Source organism: Gymnodraco acuticeps, unplaced genomic scaffold (genome assembly GCF_902827175.1).
Source record: "Gymnodraco acuticeps unplaced genomic scaffold, fGymAcu1.1, whole genome shotgun sequence".
Lineage (NCBI taxonomy): Eukaryota > Metazoa > Chordata > Actinopteri > Perciformes > Bathydraconidae > Gymnodraco > Gymnodraco acuticeps.
This window is the reverse complement of record NW_022990335.1, coordinates 1,258,777-1,281,362: the sequence shown is the minus strand read 5'-3', so window position 1 is coordinate 1,281,362 and position 22,586 is coordinate 1,258,777. Positions and strand designations below refer to the sequence as shown.

The window sequence follows — 22,586 nt, the reverse complement described above, 5'->3', positions numbered from 1 at the left end:
CGTAGGTAGATCTGGTTTGCAGATAAAGGACAAGGGATCCATTATCACACATATTCTTAAACAACACAGACAACTCTCAAAAAAAGTACCCTGTGCTCCATCACATCTAAAAAACACTAGGTCAAACATGAGCAATCCTGAAAGTTAATATAAACATATTGGCATTGCATCCATAGCATCTGCCTAACACTGCTACAACTTGTTACTTGTGCGATGGCTGCTGGAACAAAGCTGTTTGGGGCAAATAACCTCCGTCCCGAAGGACTAAGCTTAAATTCTGTGTGAAGAGGGTGGGAGTCATCATTCAATGTAGGGCTATATAACCGCTGTAACTATCTGAGGAACAGGGTCTCCAGGTTTAGCTGTGGCGCACCAGTTAGTCTGCTATGACCACTTTATGAACTGAGTGATAGAGTTTCTGCTCTTTAAAGACAGGTTAAAACACATTAAGGAAAAATACATATTTGACTCGATAAAACATATCCATCATGGATTGTACATTTTAAAATAGGGGCAGTTTCCTAAGACAAAATAACAAGCACTGTCTTGTGCCCCTTTTTGCACATGGCTTTAAAATGTGCTTAAAAGTTCAAATTGGAGTCAATAATTGTCCGAAATATTTGTACGATTGCATAACTTCCACTTTCTGATTCTTGATGGATAAGACTTCATGTATGTGGGGATGTCTTCTAAAATCAATGATCATGTCTTTGGTTTGTAAAGTGAGACTTAATGCACAGACATTTAAAAGAACAACTGCATTGTTTTATTGCCGTTTCAGCATACATCCAACACCTCTATGCATTTTAGCTACATGAAGCATTTACATTACAAGTCATGTGTCAACAGAACAGTTTAAAAATTAGGATTCATTTTTTCTTTACATATAATACAGTTTGCACACTTGTTAATAAATATCAATACAATCATGTCAAACTTATCACACACCATCTAAAACAACAACCCTTAAAATGATCTCACTTTGTTTTTTATTCACAGCTCATACCAAGTCATAAATATAGCCTCTAGCGTTTCTGTGACCATCTGGATTGTTTACAGTTGTCAAGAAGGCTATTAGATTTGACTGCCCACTAGATATAACGGTTCTGTTTAATGCAAGTTGCTCATAAAGCACCTTGCACTTCTTCATCCCCCCCTGTTTAAAATCAGTTAGTATGTTTGGGGACCTGCTGTATGAAAATTATGAGAAATAAAAAGTATTGAGTTCCAGTGGGATACACATATGTGACTACCTCAAAAACATTGACTCAGAAAAATAAAATATAACTTAAGTGAGGAGAATAAAAGGCATCTTGTTCAAGAGTAAAGTAACACTGCTGTTTAGTGATGTGAGTGGTGTGTAAGTCCTCGTGGTGTACTCTTCAGATATTGCAGCATATCCACCAACAGAGACAGTCCTGTGGCACAAAATGAGTATTGTAAGCTACGCGGATCTCCCATTAAGAACTGTGAAACCGGCTTAATTTATGATAACACACAAGGTCGGAAACACATCTGAAATTGAAGAGACAGATCCTTCAAAGATGGATTATTTCAACAGTTGTTTTACCTCACTGTTGTTTACCAAAGCGAGAAAACATATTTGTAAACCGTGAGCGTGATATGCAGTCAGTGGCATGTCAAGGAGAGGCCCATCATTGTTGACTCTTGTGAAATGCTTAAGTGTTTATATATAATTCTGTTTTTCTAGCTTAACAAATAGTTCTTCTATGTGCCTGCAGCCTTCATTCCTGACATGCAATGGCTTATGGGAGCGTCTAAGCCATGCACGAATACTCGATAATGAGATTCTGGGCACTCTCCTGTGAATGCAAAAACAAAAAGGTTTATGTGTTAAAAGCAAACAAAGATAATAAATACATAAAACCCATGGCCATATTTAATGGATTGTTAGTGTTGATTCATGAGAACACTGTGAGGGGGGGGGGGGGGGGGGGTGTCTTTATGGTTCACAAGGAGTCAGTTTGTCACTGGATAGAAAGGCAGCTTCAGCAGAGGATGTCCGTCCTACAGTCAGACTGAAAAGAAGATTGACCCCGGTGACTTCCCTCCAGCACTTACTGTAAACACTCATCTGTAGCAGTCCTTTTTCAGAAAAAAAGAAAACACCCCTATCTGCCGAATATGTGACTTGTTCTACACAACTATACACAAAACAATTCCTCTACATCAGCAGGACCAAACTGCATTCTTCCCTTTAGATAATCGAGAATGAAACAAGTCTTTCAAACATTCTCCCAAAGGCCTCCTTTTTTTTGTTGAGAGGATCCACTTGAAGGCTGGGATGATAAAGCTGTGAATGTACTCCCCTCAGAGAGAGAGAGAGCAAGCAAAACTGCAAAGTGATTAACTTGGGACTGCCTTTGGGCATAGGATATGTAAACGTCGCGGACCGCTTCAATGTCAGAGGCAGCCGAAGTGTTTTAGCGTGTGTCGGGGGAGTCTTTACACATTCACTGCTGCAGGTGTTCAGCAGAGTATCCTGATCAGAGATGACCATGAGAGGCAGAGACCGCCTCAGACATTTACCCGGGACTTGATGAGCAATTATTTCTCTCCTCTTAAGCCCAGTTGAGATTGAAGCCTTTGGAGAGCATAACAGACTCCAGGTCCTTGTCCTCCTCCTTCTCCCGCAGCCTCTGCTCATCGAGGAGCGCCACCAGGGCGTCACGCTGCTCCACCACCTCCAGCATCTCATTTAGGATCTGCTTCTCTTGATTCAGCTCCTTCTCCGTCTTCAGGTGGTCTGCGAGAGAGTCAGAGGAAAAGAGTTAAAGAGTGGGAGAATATTATGCAGATTTGAAAAACAGCTTAGTTAAATACTCTATTCTGATTGGTCAGTTGCGTCCTGCTTCGGCAAGTTATTTCTGTATAGCAGGCAGCTGCTATGGAAGCGCTGATCATTAGTCTGCTTTCAGTCATCCAAGAAGAAAGAAATATGGTACATTTTTTGCGTTTATTCCTGTATCAGAAAACACTATGGAATATTTGTTTTTGTTTCTATTTGTATATACAGTTTGTGGAGAGCACAACACTTCATGATTCATGAGAGCTGAACATCACAAGGGGGGGGAATAGAAAACAACAAGAATCCAACACAACAAAGGTCAGGAGAGGTGGACGACAGAGACATGAACAGTAGATGAGTGACAGGAAGTAAACACAAATGGTTGTGTTTATAGAAAATGTGAACAGACTTGAACAGTTACAATGAAGAAAACCTTAATCATTGCTGCCGTCATTTTAAGTTACTTTGCTATCATTGCAATTACAGCTACTGCTATGCAGCGGAACAGACCAAAGAAAATTAAGAAAATATACTTTAAATCAATATTTTATGTAAGTTATTGATTTGAGGGACAATCTGTAGCGAGCTGGTCATTATTGCAAGAATGAACCACAACGTGATTTATCTTAAATATAAAACACAATAACAATCATGTTTGCTGCACATTAAGCCTTCGCTAAACATTTATGATACGATAATAAGGATAATACTTTAATTGTCAGAGCAAGTCTGAAATTTGACTTGCATCACAGCAGTTCCATGTAACATCAACATGGACAGACATCAAGAAACAATACATGAACAAAAAACATTTAACAAAACAGCACACTCACAGAGAAACATGCTCAAAGACCCTTTATAGTGCATTTGATCTGTATTTGAGTGACAGGGCTGTTTTTTCATTTTCTTTCGGTTACCTTCCACAGCCATGCGCTCCCTGAGCTCCTGCTGCAGTCGGCTCTGTCGGTCCTCCAGCTCCAGCTCTCTGGCGCTTTGGGTACAGAAAGGAAAAAAAGATGGACGAGTTAAGTTTCACGGATTAATCATTGCTTTCATCATTTATGGTGTTTGGCTGCATCTTCAGTTATCCAAGTATATTTAATAAATAGCTGTTCTAAAGAAGATGAACAGTTAATCTAAAAGCTTTTAGTAGCTATCATAAGATAACGCTGGATAACTTAATGACTTGTCAGAGTGTAGTAAAGTTGTTTCTCTTAATGGATTGCAAATGTGATCACATATCATATCATTATGTTGAAAGATGATGATGATGAGTTCGTACTGGCTGACAATCTTTTTAAACTCATGATGTACGGAGGTAATAAGTCCGTTTTTCATCTTTTGTGTACTCGGTTCAGTTTTTTTTGCCTTGCTTTAAAGTGATGGAATACTATTAAAACCGATTTTTTTACAGGTTGCATTACATATTTAGGGACGACAATATCATTCTTTGTTTGGTTCAGAATGGAACATCTCAACGGGGGGCATGAACTTTGTTGATTTTAGCCTTTGGAGACCAATTACATGCGCAAAAAACCTATATAAACACACTACAGGAAAGGGAAACCCCAAAAAGTATAATGGGGCCCCTTTTCTTTAGTAAATGTCCCCGTTCCTGAGGGATGAATAACGCTACTCTGATTCTGATTAATCTTAAGTCATAGAGTGACTAGAGTTGTCTGGTCTTGCTTATGTAAAGCTGCCCTTTAGTCAAAACATAATATCATTATTATATTGTCCGTTGGGAATATATACATGCATTCAGTGAGGATTTTACAACATTTTACATCATGTAAAAGATCTTAGCCTATTTAACCTACCCTTTTTATATACATTTTTAGCATTAGCCACTAAGGATTCGGCCTATAATTGTTTATTGAGTTTAAACTTGCTTTTGTTTGTCACTATTTCAAAACTAATAACTTTTACAGTTGTTTGTATATGTGTATTTGGGTTGTATAAGAACCAATGCAAACGTGTGTATGTCATTTTTATATTCTCATAAAACACCACATTTCCAACTGGATGCCTCCTTCCTACAAGAGTTGGCATAGCAACCAATGACCCACAGCCTTGAATATAAAAGCCCTTCTGACAAATCACTTCATCAGTTAGCTTATCCGTCTCAACAGTCACGTAAAGTACTTACAATATCATAAGTTCTGACTCATAGCGGACCAGGGCGTTTTTCTCCTGCACCAGCTTGAACCACTCCTGCATTAGCTTGGGGTCGTCCTTCTTGCCCATGCCTGGAGAGGAAGGAGGAAGAACAGAGAGGGAGTGAGACGCCAGATGGCAGGGATGAAGATGATGTCACACAGACGAGGACTGACACAGGCAATGTGGTGACAGCCAAGCCAGGATGACCTCGCTGGGCGATGGGGAGGTGATGGGATGGACTCGGCTGTGCCATACTTAATGATGGTGCACAGAAGATGGCGTGGAGCTACAGGTTTCAACTTTGGTTAAAACACACACACACACATACACACACACAACCCACACGCACACACAAAGAGACGATGCCTGTATACATAGTTGAGCGTTTGTGTTTTTGGACGTAGCTGCTATTGGGGAGCAACTACCTCCTTGTATAACCTTTTGGTTGGTAAAAGAAGAAACACACCAATCATTAGAAATAGGGAGAATTAACCCTGAGGAAAATTCTTCACCCTCCCCTTGCCCGCATATTGACCCATCATCAGAGATCCTTTAACATCCCATTCACGCTGAGCGGTTTGAGGGTGGAATAAAAAAAAAAAAACCATGAATTATTCCGCTGTCTCTACATATTCAATTATAAGGTTAAATGTTCATGGGATGACTTATCATTGAGACCAGTAGGGAAGTTAAGACTACTCTATTAAGTCTGGTCCAGGGAAAAGCATATTCAGCACTATTGGCACCGTGCATTGCAGTTTTCTGTAATTGCCGCGATCAGTCAGAGACCGCACACTGCAGTCCGACTGTTGGGATGTGGCATGCTTAGAAAAGTCTGTTGCCGGGGGCGATGCCTTTTCATTTATCTGACATGTGGAGCCAAGCGGTATCAATGAAACACCAGAAGGCAAACGCTAGATGCAGCGTGACATACTTAGCTGGGGAAGAGGAGGCTCTTGCAAAACAAAAAGGAAAAACAGTGTACACACACAGATCGTGTGGTGGTTGTCTTGGGGACTGGATCTGGCTAATTAACAGACAAGGGACAGAGAGAGAGGAAAAGCTGGAGGAGAGCTGCTCACACGAGAGGAATACAACATGTGGCGACACAAAAAGCAACGATTGGTTTCCAAAATCGATCCTAGAAATGTTCTTTGTATCTTAAACTATTTCGACTTGTTCCACTGTCGCCACCCTTCAGCCCAAGGCCCAGAACACAAAGGAGAGTAGAGCGGTACAAGGCAGCGACAGCAACAATGGAACAAAACATCAGGTCGCACAAAAAACACAAAACGAGGTTTCTTTAGACGCTCAGGCAACATTTCCACTGAAAGGTGTTACGATCGGGAACAAAGCAGATGATAGGCCTACATTCATTTTTAAGGACTTGTTTTGTGTAAGACCTGAATATTCATAACAAATCATCACACCATGCAGTTTTCTTCCTCCTTGAATCGCAAACTTGCCCGCGAGCTGACTACGTCTCAGGTGTTCGCCACCCAAGTTTTGATTACATGACACTTTTAACTTTTGTTCAAGGGATAAAAAGTACAAAAAAAGATACTGCAAAAAAGGACGAGGGAGCTTTATGCTTCATTTGAGCCAAACAGAAAACCGGACACATGCTGTTGTTTAGAGACACACTGCAGCAGAGTAGTTTCCCCTTGGAGTGAATGTAGCCTTGTAGGCATGATAAGGAAAATCTTTTCTGCACACTCATTTTATGAGGCACGATGGTTGTGTGGTTATATTAAATGATTTATTACCTAATTTACAATCCATTATTATGATTTATATTGCTCACACTAGAGGGATTGTCATAGGGTTAGGGTTCCCTGAACCTTTGGACAATGTTACATCAGACATTAACATTTTCAATTATATGTACAGCTTTTATCCTTGAGCTATGGAGACTAATAATGAATTAGCTTACTACCAACAGAAGTAATGTATTGGTAACTTACAACCACTTTTTGTTGGGTTGCAGGTGACCTAAACCCTTAAAAACATGATTCAGTCCTGCTATTTATTTGTGTACTGCATCATGACCTACTGACTATCCATTGTTGGAAAGATAGAGTGAACCTTGATTTCTTGGAAGATGAAATCTACATAAAATAACTGTCATGATAGCGATGAACCCATACTATTTAACAGCACAACTTTGTGATAAAATGTATATTTGGAGCTTTTTTTTAACATTTAAAATCAATTTACTTGTTATAAATGCTGCAATACTTAGTTTTAGAGACATTCTGGGGAAATCTACTGAGCCTGATCACACACAAACAGTGAGGAAGGGGAGGAGGAGGACCGGTTGGGAGGATGATGGGGAAGTGCCTGAGGGTTTAGCCCGGGTCTGGAGATCCCTACAGTTTCCACGGTAACCCGCCACAACCGTCAGTGGAGGCGGCGAGGTTACGTTACCTTCAGGGGACCAGCAGGGGCACAAGGAGAGGGGTCTTCGGCGTGGCATCCCCACATAGGGCTCAACTTCCACAAGACAAAGGGGGAAAGAGCATGAGGGAGGGACATAGGCGGGAGCCAGGGAGGGTGGGAGAGAAAGAGTGGTGGAAATAATGTGGCAAGAGAGTAGAAGACAGAGTGGGTGGAGGGAGGAAAGAAAATGGAGGAGAAAATCAAAAGAGGGCAGGAGCACTGTGATAGTGAGAGGACAAAACACCTACAGAGAGGAGGTGGGAGGAATCAGCTGTGTGGAGTGAGGGATGAAAAGAGGGGTAAAATAGGAAAACAGAAAACTTGGAGCACAGAGGGAAAATAATCCCCCTTTTTGATCTTTCATCTGTAGGTCTTCAGATAATCTTTTCCTGTTAGGAAATGGGAAAGGCTTACGCATATGGCCAGTTTTCGTCACAGTACACAAAATAATTTAATCCCATTATTAAAGCCATTACTGATCACCAGGCGGCCAATCTCCTTCACAGACTCTGATAATTGCTTCTACTTGTTCTATGTTTAGCGTCTCCTTGAAAAATTACTTGAACATGTTAAGACCACCCATCTCAGTTTGTGACTTTTGAAGTGAAGCTACTATTGAAGTGCAAATGAGGACTTTTTCTAATATGCTCCCACTTGACAGATTTTCTCCCAAAAGTAACATCACAGAGGATGTGACCTTATTAACCCCCAAAACAAGAATTGTAAAATAAGTGGAAGTGAAAAAGTTTCAGGGAAAATGTGCAGAGAGGGAGGGTGACTGATAGTGACACACATATAAGGGATTGAACCATTACATGACACAGCTGGGAGTGAAATGCCAGATAATTGCTACAAGGGACTATCACAGAGAAGAAATACAAATGTGTCGGGAGAACTGCAGTTTAGAAAATCTAGTTTGGACACGTTGGATGCCTCATAAAAATGTTTATTGCTCCCAGAATCAAAATTAAACGGCTAAACTGCCTAAATAACGCAAATATAGTTTTGGAATAAATGGTTGGAACTTAACGCTCAGTAAATCCCCTGCAGAGACTTGTATTCAGTCAATGCTACAATTCCCCATCATGCGACACCAAACATGGTAAGTAAAACAAAGACGTGTCATTCTCAGTAGCACATTCAAAACACCGCAATCACACCGTTCCAGTAGTTAAGACTCAAGGTGAGACACAAAGCAATTGGTTTTAGTAATCACTCTGAATGCATAACCAACAACTTAGATTTCAGCGGATGAATTGCCACGCCCCCCCCCAGTAAGAATCGCAACGTCTTTAACACATATTCATCTTTGCGTCCAAACTCCACGCGATCTCCTGTCTGATGAGTGACAACAACCAAGAGGACAAAACCGACAGAGAAGCACACAGGCCTTGCTCAAATATGTGGGAAATGCAAAGAAAAAAAGAAGATGCATTTGAGTCATATTCAAACAAGGCCACAATCTACAAGATAACAGATACCACGAGTAGTCTTGTCCAGACACGGTGGACACTGTTACTGTTAGCCAATCACGGTTCAGACTGACTGTAGCATCTACGGGTTACAGCACACACTCGGGAAGTTATGCAACTGAGCGGGTATGAGAAGGTCAGAGAGTTCAGCAGCAAGGGGGGGGGGGGGGAGAGCTAAGAGCCATGCAAGCAGTTTATGATGAGAGTCGAGGGAAGGTTAGAAGATAGGGTGTGTGTGTGTAGGGGGGGGGTCATGTGATTTTTCTTTAACTTCGGTTGTGCACTGTGGCTTTTAGGAATAGGGACAAAAATAGAAGTCAAGACAGCATTTCTAGGGGACTATTTTCTGAGTATGTGTGATTGGTTTCAAATAAATTACTGTCTATATGTATACCTGCTCTACAGTGTATTCAATTGCTATACTTATGTTTATACCACTATATACAGTTCATAAGGTTAATACTTCAAATTGTTTTATATCCGTCAGATGTTAATATTTATATTAAAACTAGACATCACTCTGCACTTGGTTCACACATCTGGTTGGATGCTAACTGCATTTTATTGTCTTGTTACTTGTATTCTGTGCAATGACAAAAAAGTTGAATATAATCTAATCATCATTATTAGATTAGTGTTCACCTTGTGCAACAGTGTGGCTCTTGACTTGGTTTTTAATAACTTTTGGACAATGATGGAGCTCTATAGCCCTGAGGAATAAAAGGCTTTAATGGGCTTAGACTGTACTTGCTATTAGGATCAATATTTGGGATGTTACAATACAAATGTACTCCCAGTTAGATACAATTCAGGGTTCTGGGTAACGGATATGCTTTTCTCATGAGTTACTATAATTTCTCTAAATAAGTTTTTTCTTAATCCACTAAACATTTCCTATTAATATTGATGGTCTTTTTATGTGATTTGCTCTGGGATTTATTATCAGCAGCTTGTAACTTAGAATCCAAGCATGATGCTACTTTTAATATAATAGTTTTGGTTAACAAATTATGTTTAATGAATATGCAAAGGAAGGCAATATTTAAAGGGCATGTTCTGCATGCAGAATAAAATCCACTGCATATATTTATTTGTATTTAATTGTCTCTGCTGGAGTGGACCTCAGGTTTGATAAATGCATATATACATTGCTATTTAAATGTCTCCCTCTGCAATATGTCAGTGTTTCTCTCTACTGCAGTTTTGTATTGTAAGGTCTGCGTGCCGAGGAGTGACAAATAAAAGTGACATATTCCTTTACTCAATCATTCATGAGTTTACGGAGATCAAAGATGATCTTAAGAGGACTGCATGAGGCCAAGTGTGTGATCTCTGTTTGATGTCAAGAGTGTCTGAACTAGAGACCCAGTGAGGGGGGAGGAGGGGGGACAGAGTGGGGAGGGAGGTTTATAGGAGCAGAAAGTATTGCGATAAGGTGGAAAGCACACCAGCCAATCAGTCGGGAAGGCAGCCAATCAAGGGAGATATAAGGTGTACAAAGCTCAGGTAGTAAAACAGGGGGGGGGACAGATAGGGTTAGCCATTAGGTTAGTTTAAAGCGACAGATTTGAAATACATACCGCCCAGATGCAAGTCCAGGATTTCACTGTAATTAGAATCTCCCCAATAGTCTACAATGACAGGGATATATTAGAGATAGCAGTTATTTTAAAAAGGCCCCAAACTGGGCACACAAACAATTCTCCAAAGACATGCTTTTTCTTGCAAGCACACACATACACACTGCAGCCACACTCAGAACAAAGAGAGTCCATCCGTACTCAACACAGTGCAGTCAGGTTGGGCAATACTACAATGGCATTTCCCAAAATAATAAGAGGATGCAACATAGATTTGCTGTTTGGTGGCTCAGTCTGCTGAATATCACACAAAGCCTCTCGTAATGTATCGTGTGGCCTTGTTCTCGCTGTGCATGTTTCATTGGACACATTTTTTTCAAACAGCAAATAAAGCTTTAATTTGACAAGTTATGTTCCAACCCGTGTGGACCAGATTTATTACTTAATCATTTTGGACAGAAAGCACAGCTGATAATTAATTGAGATCTTTGAGTACAGCAGACAGTCACAAACAACTCTGGATTGCTGTTACTCATAACTCTAAAACATATATAATAGATCTTAACAAACATCTGTATCAAGTTACTCAGCCACGTACGCAGAACATATTTTAATGAAGACGTCCTGCAAACCAATTTAAATGTGATTTATTTCATTCTGATTGCGTGACCTCAGTCTTGATCAGAGTACAGAGACTCTCCTCATTGAGAGGCAAGTGACGGAGACACAAACACATCCAGAATGAGCAAACACACAAATCTATGTCGGGACACACATTCTCCTGATCGCATGCAGCTCGGGCTGGTGATGGCAGACATGTTTATGAACGGACAACGATCGACATGTTCAGAGATGGAGAAATGTTGCAGTGTGTCACCACAGATGATGGAGCCTACATAACAGTGTCACATGTCAAAAGAATTAAAATAAACTAGAGTAAATCTAATACCTGATCTTCTTTTGTGCTGTTTGGGTAATGTATAAGTACCTTTATACAATCCTTTAAGAGAGTAGAGTAGTAAACAAGTTAAAACATACTCAGACATTTGGCTGGAGACACAGCTGATGGGAAAAGTAAATGGATTATAGCTTGGTGGCCGAATTTAAAAGAGATGTTTAATGCATGCATTTGCATGAAAGGAGCTTCTGTCACCATTATATCATTAAGTAAATTAGTGTTGGGTACTCTGTCAGCTCTATAAAGAACAACTTCTGTGCCTTTCTCGCATACAAAACTCACATCACATAAATAATGTGTTATTGCTGCTGAGCACTACTCATGCTTCAGATTCTTATAAAGGCGTAGCAAATAGCAAACTGTGTTGCCCGCAAACACATAATGCATCTTAGAAATATATTCTCTGGGATAGTCTCTTGCCAACAACAATTTTTGGATTATTACTTTGGAGAAACAAATAATTCTTTCTGGCACAAATCTAGCAGGACTATGCTTCAGTACGACTGACTGACTTGTAAATGCTGAGTGTGATTTCAACAGTCTAAATGATTGCAGAGGGACAGCTTTTCTGTTGTAAGGCCGTTTCTCGGTCCTAATCATGGATATTATTATTTTTCCCTTCAGAGCTGTAGAACCTACTGAACTCATATCAATATAAAACATGGCCTTGCAGAGCCAGCGCTGCCACATAAATAAGATTAAATCGTCATACATGCAGTACATCAATATTTAAATGTTTAATATTAACAGGGTTCAATGTTTTATGGTGCTACACCCTGAATGTTGGCAGCAAGTCTAGGTGGGATTGCCATAAAAAAAAAGTTTGAAGATATGAGAGACAAATCGTTACCTGCTTCTCCTCTCAAAGCTTTCTCCACAGCTACCCCCCTCTCCTCCAGCTGCCTCTGCTTCTCCTCCACCTGCTCCAACTGTCTCTGGATGATCTAAATGGCAAAGAGAGTAAGGGAGTCAGCACAGCGCATTACTGACAACTTGAGTTATCTCACACGGTGCACAAAATAACAACATCTATCACTAATTACAGCTGATTTGTGCCTCACGTTTACCCCTAATGCAATAGTTTACCCTCGTTAAAAAACTAATTTCTCAAGGCACAGCGTGAGTACTGCTAATGAGAACTCTATTGATGTCTACAAGTTTGGAAGCTTGTTCCAAAAAGGTGAATATTGTGTAATGAATTTCACCAAAAACTATTAATATGTTATAGTTCTCCCTCTTTGGCCCACACACCACTTTCTCACTTCCTATTAGCAGGACTGATAGAGGGGAAGCAGCTTGGGGAAGCCAAAGTTTCCGGCCTTTTAACACCAGCATTTGAATTAAAATCACTTCTTGGTGCGGAGTACCCAATCTTAATCCCTGGATCAGCGGCAAATGGGGATAGAACCTGTCAATGAATATCTTAATTCAGCTCTGCCAAGGAGGTTACGTTTTCAGCTCTGCTTTTCTCTCGGTAAGCAGGATTACGGGAAAAATACTGCCCAATTTTTGTTACACTTGATGAAAGGGAGTAGCATAGAAATTCGAATCTGTAGCCGATCCGAACTACGCATTGGACACATAAATTATGTTTCACCTTATGAAAGATACTTTAGTTAGGCTTAGTTATTGCAGTCATTCTCATTCATTATGGCAGCAGGTACTATTATCTATAAACTGCAAGAACTACTGAGTGGTCAATAGAGCATTTGAGTGGTCCATGTAAAACCAATTCGTTTTTCAAATAGTTGTGGGTTCTGCATGTCTTTAAAGGGGGCCTGTTATACTTTTGGGGGTTTTCCCTGTCCTATAGTGTGTTTTGTGTGCTAGTAAATGGTCTGCAAAGACTAAATACCAAAGTTCATGCCACTTTCTCCCACAACTCCAACGCGAGAATGTATAAAAAGAGCAGAAACAGCAAAAAGGATTTCTCCCTCAGACTCTAACTTTCTGTCAGTGCTGAACTTTGTCACTAGCATTCAGCAAGAGAAATCTAAAAAGGAAGTGTGGTTTAGGTTCTACAAACAGCCACTAAAAGAAAGACAAATGTAGGCCACCTAACCACAGCTCCGGGAGTAGAGACTTTAGCTGTGGCTTATTGCTGAGTCAGTGGACTGGAAGTCTGACTGCAGAGTTACAACATCAATCAGTGGGAAGGACAGATTTGGATTCAGAGTCACATCAGAGTGACCATATGGTTTATAAAGAACAACACTGAGTTATAGTGACAGCACTACTCATGTAGCCGTATCAGATCTGTCACTAACCCTACAGACATACACATAGCAAGCTTTATTTTTAAATTGTTTGACATGCATTACATGAAAAATGGTTTGATCTTACGGTTTGAAAGAGCTATTCAGCATACAAACGTCATAAGTACACCATCACAAAATAATTACCTACTTTCAAAATGACAGAAAAAGGTGTGACGCTGAGAACCCACAGCCATCTAGCAGTACAATATAAGCTTTAAGCTATAGGCTAAATTAGCATGCTAACAACCTAAATTAATAATGCTGACATGGAGGTAGAATGTTTACCATCTTAGTATAGTGAACTAATCTGCTAGCTACAATAGTACAATAAGTAGATGCTAATGGATATGACAAGCATTTTATCATAAAAACAATAGTACTGGACAAACTGAAATGTAGTTATAATGATTCTCGATGAAAAGTCAGGGAGGTCACCAAACCTGTCGTCCTGAGGAGGGCAGGAATGACAGAGGTCCATCTTACAGTGGGGATGGAGCAAAGGTCAGTTACCTGAGCTCTGTGCAGCCTCTTCAGTTCTTCCTGCTTGGCTTGCCGTCGTGCAGCTTTCTGGACCTTTCGGGTCAGCTTGGCATTCAGCTCTTCCTCTGTGTAGGTTTTCTGGTGTAACAACAAAGACAGGGGTCAGATAAGTCTCACTCACATGCTGCTAATGTGTGGAGTTGACTCCATGGGGCCCTGGCCCTTCAGCAAAACTGAACGGAAGAGGAGGGGGGAAGTTCAGTTTAGATCTTGCAGAAGGTGAGGGACAACTTTGACTGACACAATGTAATCTATCTTGGGATATTTACCTTCACTGCACAGTATCTACACAGTACACACCTTATTAAGACATTTCTAAAGTCTATGGGTTGCAATTTTAAAGCATGGTTACATAATATCAGTTGGAACACAATATGGCAGATATAATCTATATAACAGTGTATTCTAGGCAAACAAATAAATAAATAAAATGTTGAGCCATGAGAGGTGGATAATATATTTTTTTAAATAAAATGTTTGAGAAACGTAAAGAAAATAACCTGGACATATTTTTAACGATTTTTAACGTATCATGATAAGAATTTTAAGAAAATGTGTATGTTATTTTCCTTGAAAATGTACCAATTTAAGCTCAGGGAATATATATATATATATATATATATATATTGGAAGAAGGTTTGAGTTTTTTGAGTTCATTACATTGGCTGCGTAGTTTTTTCTCTCTTATATTGGCCCTTAAAAACCCCTATTTATACATCATCTTCACTTCAGCTCTCAAATGTACAATCTAATATAGAATTTTCCATAACAATAGGCAATACAGTAGAGTAAGGGGCATTTCCCCTAGTGTCTGACTTGTAAGGACATAAAAAGCTGGCAGGAATCAGGAGAAAGAGAGAACAGCACTGAAGGAAAACGTCAAGAGTTAATCCAGTATTCAGACCGGAGTAAAACAGAGGCCACAGTGACAGATAGGCAGGTTAATGTCATACCAGTCAGAGAGGAACAGCCCCTGATATCAAGAGGTATCATTGTGACCAGAAAAGTGAGCGCCATCGGGAAAGTCATGTTTGAACAGAGTAGATATCCAGCAGTGAGTGAGTGGGCGCTGCGCTCCGACTGTCTCATGCATCCAGAGAGGACGGTTAGTTTTAGGCCGGGTGCACATGAGGTGTTATGACAGGAAACTGGCGCATGCGCTGAGGGGGTGGGTGTAGTTATCAATGGGAACATATGTAATACTACCTTTGTGGCGTACGATCTCTTGAACGCCAGTGCGTGAGGGACATATAAAGACTTTGGGAAGACAAAACAAAAAAAGGGAGGAAACACACATGATACAGATGATATGATTGAATGGGTTAATGATTATGTTAAATTAACAAATAAAACAAAATAAGTAATTGAGCTGGTTAAATCAAAAACAGGCAATGTTAATACCACACACCAACACAAAAATGGCAAGGTGCGGCGACTTTTTATACATCTGTTGTTAATCAGAAATAACAAGAACAAATCACATTGTAGGAACACAGATTTGACAGATTCTAAGACCAGGGGGATTTACCATGATAATCTCTACAGGAAAATAATGTATCTACTACACTCACAGATCTGGGAAACTCTAAACACCACAACAGTCACTAGCGACTAGTCCACTTCCCTATTCCTATGAGCTTTTATTGAATTATGCACAGCCCGGCAGGCATGATCCAGCTTTAACCTCCTGTGACTGGAGCTGCATTCATTCCAAATCAACATTATTGAAGAATAACCAAAATGCCAATTCTTCATATGTTGTCAAAGTGAAGAAAACTAAATTTGATCGTGGCTGACTTTAAAACATGTGTTTCCTACGAGTAATGAATTCATGCCTCTGGCCTTGAACTCGACTGTATCTATCTCTAAACCAACAGAAAACACAAACACAGACAGAGCAGCAGTGGAGGCAATCACTTTGAATTTCAGACATAATAAATGCAAATGGCTTCTAATAAAAATAACTCCACGATACAAAAGTGGGCATTGTGTGCAGAGTTGCTGCATCGTCCTAACATGCCACCTGCATACTTAATGAATCTATCGTACTAAAGGATTGATTACATCAGCTAATGGATATCATTATAAGTGTGCATTAAGCATGTCATATTGTGGTGCTGAAGCTCTTGGAAACGTGTGTTTTTCATGATGACAAAAATGTAAGCACTTTTTATTCGAACACTATAAAATAAGTATAACATGAATTAGAGGTCAGTCTAAAAGTTTGATCCAAGCTTTGTGAACTATAATTCTATTTGTATTATGTTACAAAATCATGTTCAGGTGAAATTCAAAGTCATTTAACCCTCTCTCTGCGCAATACCTCCTCGTCGTCTTTCTCCTTTTCCCGATCAACCTTTTTTTCTCGCTCTTTTTCTTTCTGCCTCTCTTTCAACCTCTTCCTTTCCTTTAACTCCCTCCTTCTCTCCTTGTCCAGTTTCTCCTCCTTAATCGCTTCCTTTTGCATGCCTGATACTAGGTCAAAGATGTCCATGTGCTGCTGGGAGTGGGAGAAATTATTTCAAGGTTTTTAAAACAGGAAATGTATGAATTTCCCATCTAGCCTGCGAAAGGCCTGTCCCCAAATGTCGTTTCCTTTCCTCAGGTCTTGAAAAACGAAACAAGCATGTGTTGTTGTGCTTTACACCTTACTGGATGAACACCACACAAGGAGGGAGCAATGTTTGATTTGGCCTAAATTCTCCACAAAAATCAACTTAAATCAATAAAAGAAAATGAAGCATGATATGATATGAGGTGGAGTCACGTGATTCAAAACAATCCCGGGAGTCTGCTGCCTGGTCCGGCTCTGAGCAGCTGGCCTCCCCTGATTGTCAGCATATGTTTAGCAGACTTAAATGTCCAAGCTAAAATCAGCTCAGTCTGGCTTTTAAAGGCCATAACAATCTAAATTCCTCCTGGCAAAGAAGCAACATTATTTCTTCTATTGTTACTCACATCTGCCTTTGATTTCTGCGAGGACTGCTCCAGAACATCATCACAGGAAAGGTCCGAGTCCTCAGAGAAGCTCAGGTTTCTGCGGGATTTCAAGTCTGCAACAAACAGAAAGCAGCATCAGACATCATCACTGGAAGTGTTACAAAAAAACTACAACATTAAAAACTGCACTGGATGGCTTTTTGTTATCAGAGCATAGTGAAAATAAATAAGAAAATATAGATATAGATCTTATTATTAAATAAGAGGAAAATAAAAATAAATACAATAAAAATTAAAAAAATTAAAAAACATAAATCAATTAAATTAAAACAATTAAAGAAAAGGGGGAGAGGGTGAGGAAATTAAATAACCGCTTACATAAATATGGGTTTATAGGATATAGTTAATACATAACAGTAAAATTAATATCCAATGAAACCAATAAATACCAACGACACACAAACACAGTTAGCTTCTTTTACCTGATGATTTCCCAGTAGGTGAGACTTTCTTCTTCCCAGAGTCCTGAGTGGTGGAGCTTGAGGACGGTGTGCTGGGACACGATTTATCATCCTTCTTCTTTTTGTCCTTCTTGTACCCCGAGAACACGGCCTTCCACAGCGACTTGTGTTTGGGCGGTGTCTCATCGGTGCCGGGCAGTCTGCTGCTGTCGTTCTTGGCCTTTTTCTCCTTCTTGTTCTTGCGTGGTGAGAAGAGGGAACTTCTCTTCTTGCTCTTGCCTGAGCTCGAGCCGTCTGACGAGGCCACCGAGCTGTCCAGACTCTTGTTGCTGCTGAAGAAACGCTCCGGTAAAATCTCGGCCTTCTTTGACTCCAGAGCTTTCACGGCTGATGTCTTCGGAGATCCTGCTGACCTTTTACCCTCTGAGGTTACGCCCAAGGCCACTTTAGGTGCCGCCCCCTTGTCTGTGTCAGATTCTTTCATCTTGTTTAGCTGCTTGGTCATGGCGTCTTTTAGTGCCTGGCTCTTCACCGACTTCTCTCTGGCCTTCATTCTCTCCTCTGCGATCTCCTTAGCCTCCGGGGAGAATTGAGTTGCCCTCTGTGACTTAAAAGCTTCATTTCCAGGGATGTTCGGTTTACCGTTTTCCATCGCTAGAGCCAGATGCAGGGGAGGTCTGTCCCGGTTTGGCTTGCTGGTGGGGGGGGTGTAGTACCTGTTCATGCTCGTTTCTGGCGTCCGCTCATCGTAGGACTCCTCCACGTCATCTGCAAACGGAATCTCCTCCACCGTCTCCACAAACGACTTCCTCACCTCCTGCGGCCGTGGCTTCTTCTTCTTCTCCCTCATGACGACCACTGGAGCCGTTTCAGCCTGAGGCGAGATGACTTTCCTGGGTGCAGGTTTGGGCACGGACACAGGGCTCAATTGTGTCCTCGGCGCCGGAACGGGACTCTTGATTTTGGCCGGCTCTTTGGCATTCTCGGGGGGATGTTTTTCCGTCCCGTTGCACCAGGACACCTGGTGTTTCTGCAGCCTGAGCATGGCTGGAGACTGATTACTAGGCACAGGTGGTGGCGGGCTGGAGGGCGGGGTGAGCATGGTGGAGTCGGACGTGTTGAAGCTGTCACTGTTTGCTGTCTGACTCGTGGCCATGCTCCCATTCAAGCCTAAGCCAGAGCTGCTGCTCAGGTCCCTCTTATCGGAGCCATTACTCTTGGGGGAAATGGGGGTAATGACTTGGCCCTCCAGAGTGATGTTCAGCCTGCGAATGACAGCTCGGCCAGTAAAGGCGGGCTTCTGTTCCTCGGGCACATCCAGAGCCTTTACAGGGGTGGAGTCCAGTGCTGGATATATCACAACACTCTTCTCTAAGATTTTACTTGTGCGGTCCAAAGGTGTCAACCCGAGGCTCTTCCTGATCTCGGCACTCTTTTGCCAAAATTCCTCAATGATGTCTGTCTTTTTGGATGGCGTTTCCTCTGTGGAGGAGTCTTCGCACTTTGAGAGATCAGGCATGACCTTGTCTGTTTTGGTCATGGGTGTAGAAGTGACTCCGGGGATGGGCTGAGATCTGACGGGAGAGTCTGATAGGAGGGGTGACGAAGGCTCCTGGCAGGGCAAAGGCTGAGCGCAGATTGGGGAGAGGGGGTTCCCAGTTAGAGGGCAAATTGAGCGCTGAGGGTAGACAGGAGATTTAGGTGTGCAAGTCTCTGGAAGGGGGGTGGGCTGAGAGCAGATTGGGGACACAACAGGTGACTTAACAGGGGATCTAATGGGGGACTCCATTGTTGGCTTGACCGGAGAGCTGATGGGTGATTTGATGAGTGAACCCAGGGGGGAGGAGGCCGGGACACCGACAGGGGAAGCAGCAGCAGTTGGGGAAGGGACAGAGGAAGGGTCCTGGACTGGAGCAGGTGAAGGGCTCAGTGGGCTCTGTGCAGTTGGAGAGTAAGATGGCGTAGTCCTTTCAGGTTCCCTTTGCTCAGATATGAATGGATCTGGGAAAAAGCGACTGCCAGGAGACTTCAACAGACTTATCTGGAAAGGAAACAGACACGATCAGGATTTAGTCTAAACTGAAAGCAGACTAAAGGAAAGAGCCTAGACGGCACAAGAAGTGGAACTCCAAATCAAGTTCATAAGCACTCAGAAATGGAAGGTTAAAAAACGGTTAAATTAGACCCGTGTTGTTTTGAGGTCTGTGTATATTAATAAGTAAGTATTCTTACAGTAAATGGAAATTCGAAGTTCCTTCAAAATAAAAGTAACTATCAGGTTAACATGATAGACAATTTCACATTCTTTTTAGTCAGTCAACAATGCCTGCAAAACTGAATTTGTATTAATTTCGTGAATAATAACTTAATATTAGAGAATACATTTTCAATCATCAACTTTAGAGCACACCACTATAAGCGTTCAGTTTTGTTTACTATGAAAATATCAAGCAATATATATCAGATATCCTGGCATAGCCTAAAAACATGAAAATATTATTTATAAGCCATATGGCCCGGCCCTTTTTTAGCGTAATAATTGCAAAGTTATCTCACCTTTGATTCGAGCTCTGGAGAAGGTTTGAGCGGCGAAAGAACAACATCTTTATTTTGAGTGGGGCTGGCGTTGAAAACGTCTGAATGCACAAATAAAAAAGAAATAGTACTTGTTTTTAATCATGTTAAAATATTACTGAGGGATCAATTCACATGAATTATTTGGGACGTACCGATACTGGAGGGCATTCTCTGACTTTCTGATCTCTTGTCCTCCTCAGGAAGCACGTCAACGCACTCGGACTGATGCAAGCGAGCCTCAGCTTCTGCATCTGAAGGGATGTCATCTTGAATTCAAGGAGAACAATATGACATTTTAAGTTGTTTCAAAGCTTCATATTGTCATTTTTTTTAAATGGTATTGTAGCAAAGCAGAGTTCTTTGTAAACCCAATAAGTATTATAAGAATTGATGGATCCATATTTGTATTATTTTGACAGCTCACCCTGATCCATCTCTGTTCCCGGCTCCATATCTGGACTGTCTGCTTCTGCCTCCAGATCATCATCCTCACAGGGCTCTGGTTTGACAAAGAGTGAAGCAAAGTGAGCAGACTGTGTGACAACCTCTCTCTTCAGGCTACGGAGAGAAAATATTTTTCAACTTCCTAACATTAACTGAATTTTCCTCAAAGATACTCGCCTCAGGCTGAATGTTAAAGGATAAAATAAAAGAGTACCAGAGTTCAAAGATGACTTAATGAAACCACTTTTAAAAGAAGAGTGCAGAATGTGAAGATGAAAAAAAATAAAGTTTGAAAAAGGATGAAAAGGCTTCAAAACCAAAATCCTTTTTTTTTCGGAGGAAAGCTTTAATGGAAAGCTCTCCGGCAAGAAAATCATACATAAGTTATGCGTACAAATGAAATAAGTCAGTCGAATAACATGAACAAAGGTTAGCCACAGAGTAGCATTAGTGAACAGACACATGCAGATATCCATTAAAGGAGCAAATGGAGGCAGTTAAACCAAGCAATAAGCACAACCAAAATGTTAATGACATTGGTTAAGTGAAGGACAATAATTCATCATGTAAAACAAATCTGGTGGGAGAGACTGAAAGGGAAAAGTGTCTCACACAGTTAATTCCTGCATTTTTTTTTATAATAATACATTAACCCTCATTTCTGCCAAATACACTCGATTGACCTTTGTCCATGTGGGAACACAGGCAGATACTGAGGGAATATTTAAATCTAGTTGGACATTACTAAGCTTTTAACTCCAAAGTCAAGTGGTGCCTATAAATCCAAATACATAGGACTCTCATTTATTCTCAGTTAAGTCTATAAAAGTTGATAAAACTACCTTAGAAGCCTCAATATCAGACTTTTTGCAAGTGAAAGTGCCGTGAATGGGTTAAAACAATGGCCAATTCCCGGTGAAAGAAACACTGTGGTGTTAAGTGATTTTGCATCTTGATGACTCGTCTGTTTCTGGAATACATTGGAATACATTACAATGCAGTGCAACATGGTATTGTGAGTGAAGAGAAGTTGGAAGGGTAGGTTTGAGAGGTTGGGAAGTGAAGTTTGACCCCAAGAAAGCTGAACTTTTTGGAGCGACAGCCCTGCACCGTGCATGCTTGTGAGTGTGCTGGGCTCCGAGTGTGTCTGCATGCTCCAGGAAAAGGCCAGCCGATAGAGATAGAGAACGAGTCTAAGACGGGATGCCAATGATCCCCCTTTTTTATTTTTGTTAGTCTGTGCTACCTCCAGACAAGGACTCCAACCAGACTCTCACTGCCTCACGTCGGGCGGATGTGTGGGCGGGGGCTACGTTCAAACCAGACGATAGGGAACAACGAGGGATAGATGGCGGGGAAATAACAAGTAAAGTAATTAGACACATGAGAAGGAACAAAGCAGAACACAAAAGAACAAAAACTGACAGGGGACGTAATGTTCACCACAGAGACAATAAATGACACACTTAAAAAAAAAAAATGAACACAAAAATTAGACATTCCAAGACAAAAATCAGAGATGATTAAAACAAAAAAGGTGGGTTAGTGGGGAGGTGCAGACATACAGGACAGCAGCAGCCACGCTGGTGAGTTTAGACACCCTCATCCTTATCCCTGTGAGCCATCCCGTGCTCCTCTGAGGGGGAGGGTTACCTGTGGAGCGGGAGAGTTGGGAGGCCAGCTGTGCCTCCTTGTCTCCCTCAGAGTCCAGGTGTGTTCTCACCAGGCCCGGTATGGCCGTGGGATCCACAGGCTGCAGGACTTGTTGGATCTGTATGCTCCTGGCTATATTAGCGTGGAGTTGTGTTTTTGGTGTTGATGCGAAGTTGTGTGTGAACCAAGAGATCAGAGACGGATCGAGAGGGATGGAAGCAGATGTGCAGGAAGTAACAGTGGAAGGAAAAGAGAGGACAAAAAGGAAAGAGAGAAGGCAGATACAAATTAGAAT

At 41.2% G+C, this 22,586-nt stretch overlaps 1 protein-coding gene across 6 annotated transcripts in view; it reads right to left on the bottom strand.

The window, feature by feature from the left end:
• Positions 1 to 743: 743 nt before the first annotated feature.
• The window catches only part of mical3a (microtubule associated monooxygenase, calponin and LIM domain containing 3a), an 80,561-nt gene continuing 58,718 nt past the window's right edge, over positions 744 to 22,586 (bottom strand). For 3 of the 6 annotated variants that reach the window (XM_034223400.1, XM_034223401.1, XM_034223402.1), the window contains 15 exons: positions 22,292 to 22,423; positions 21,885 to 21,947; positions 20,619 to 20,693; positions 20,347 to 20,460; positions 20,174 to 20,253; positions 17,639 to 19,658; positions 17,175 to 17,269; positions 15,423 to 15,473; positions 14,187 to 14,294; positions 12,269 to 12,362; positions 11,410 to 11,460; positions 10,461 to 10,511; positions 4,959 to 5,058; positions 3,727 to 3,800; positions 744 to 2,767 (listed from right to left, as the gene is read on the bottom strand). In XM_034223400.1, the coding sequence (XP_034079291.1) occupies positions 2,583 to 2,767; positions 3,727 to 3,800; positions 4,959 to 5,058; positions 10,461 to 10,511; positions 11,410 to 11,460; positions 12,269 to 12,362; positions 14,187 to 14,294; positions 15,423 to 15,473; positions 17,175 to 17,269; positions 17,639 to 19,658; positions 20,174 to 20,253; positions 20,347 to 20,460; positions 20,619 to 20,693; positions 21,885 to 21,947; positions 22,292 to 22,423 (3,293 nt within the window). In that variant the 3' untranslated portion in view covers positions 744 to 2,582. Of the gene's footprint in view, positions 2,768 to 3,726; positions 3,801 to 4,958; positions 5,059 to 7,396; positions 7,463 to 10,460; positions 10,512 to 11,409; positions 11,461 to 12,268; positions 12,363 to 14,186; positions 14,295 to 15,422; positions 15,474 to 17,174; positions 17,270 to 17,638; positions 19,659 to 20,173; positions 20,254 to 20,346; positions 20,461 to 20,618; positions 20,694 to 21,884; positions 21,948 to 22,291; positions 22,424 to 22,586 lie in introns of all 6 variants that reach the window. The other 3 variants (XM_034223404.1, XM_034223403.1, XM_034223405.1) reach the window with 3 other exon arrangements.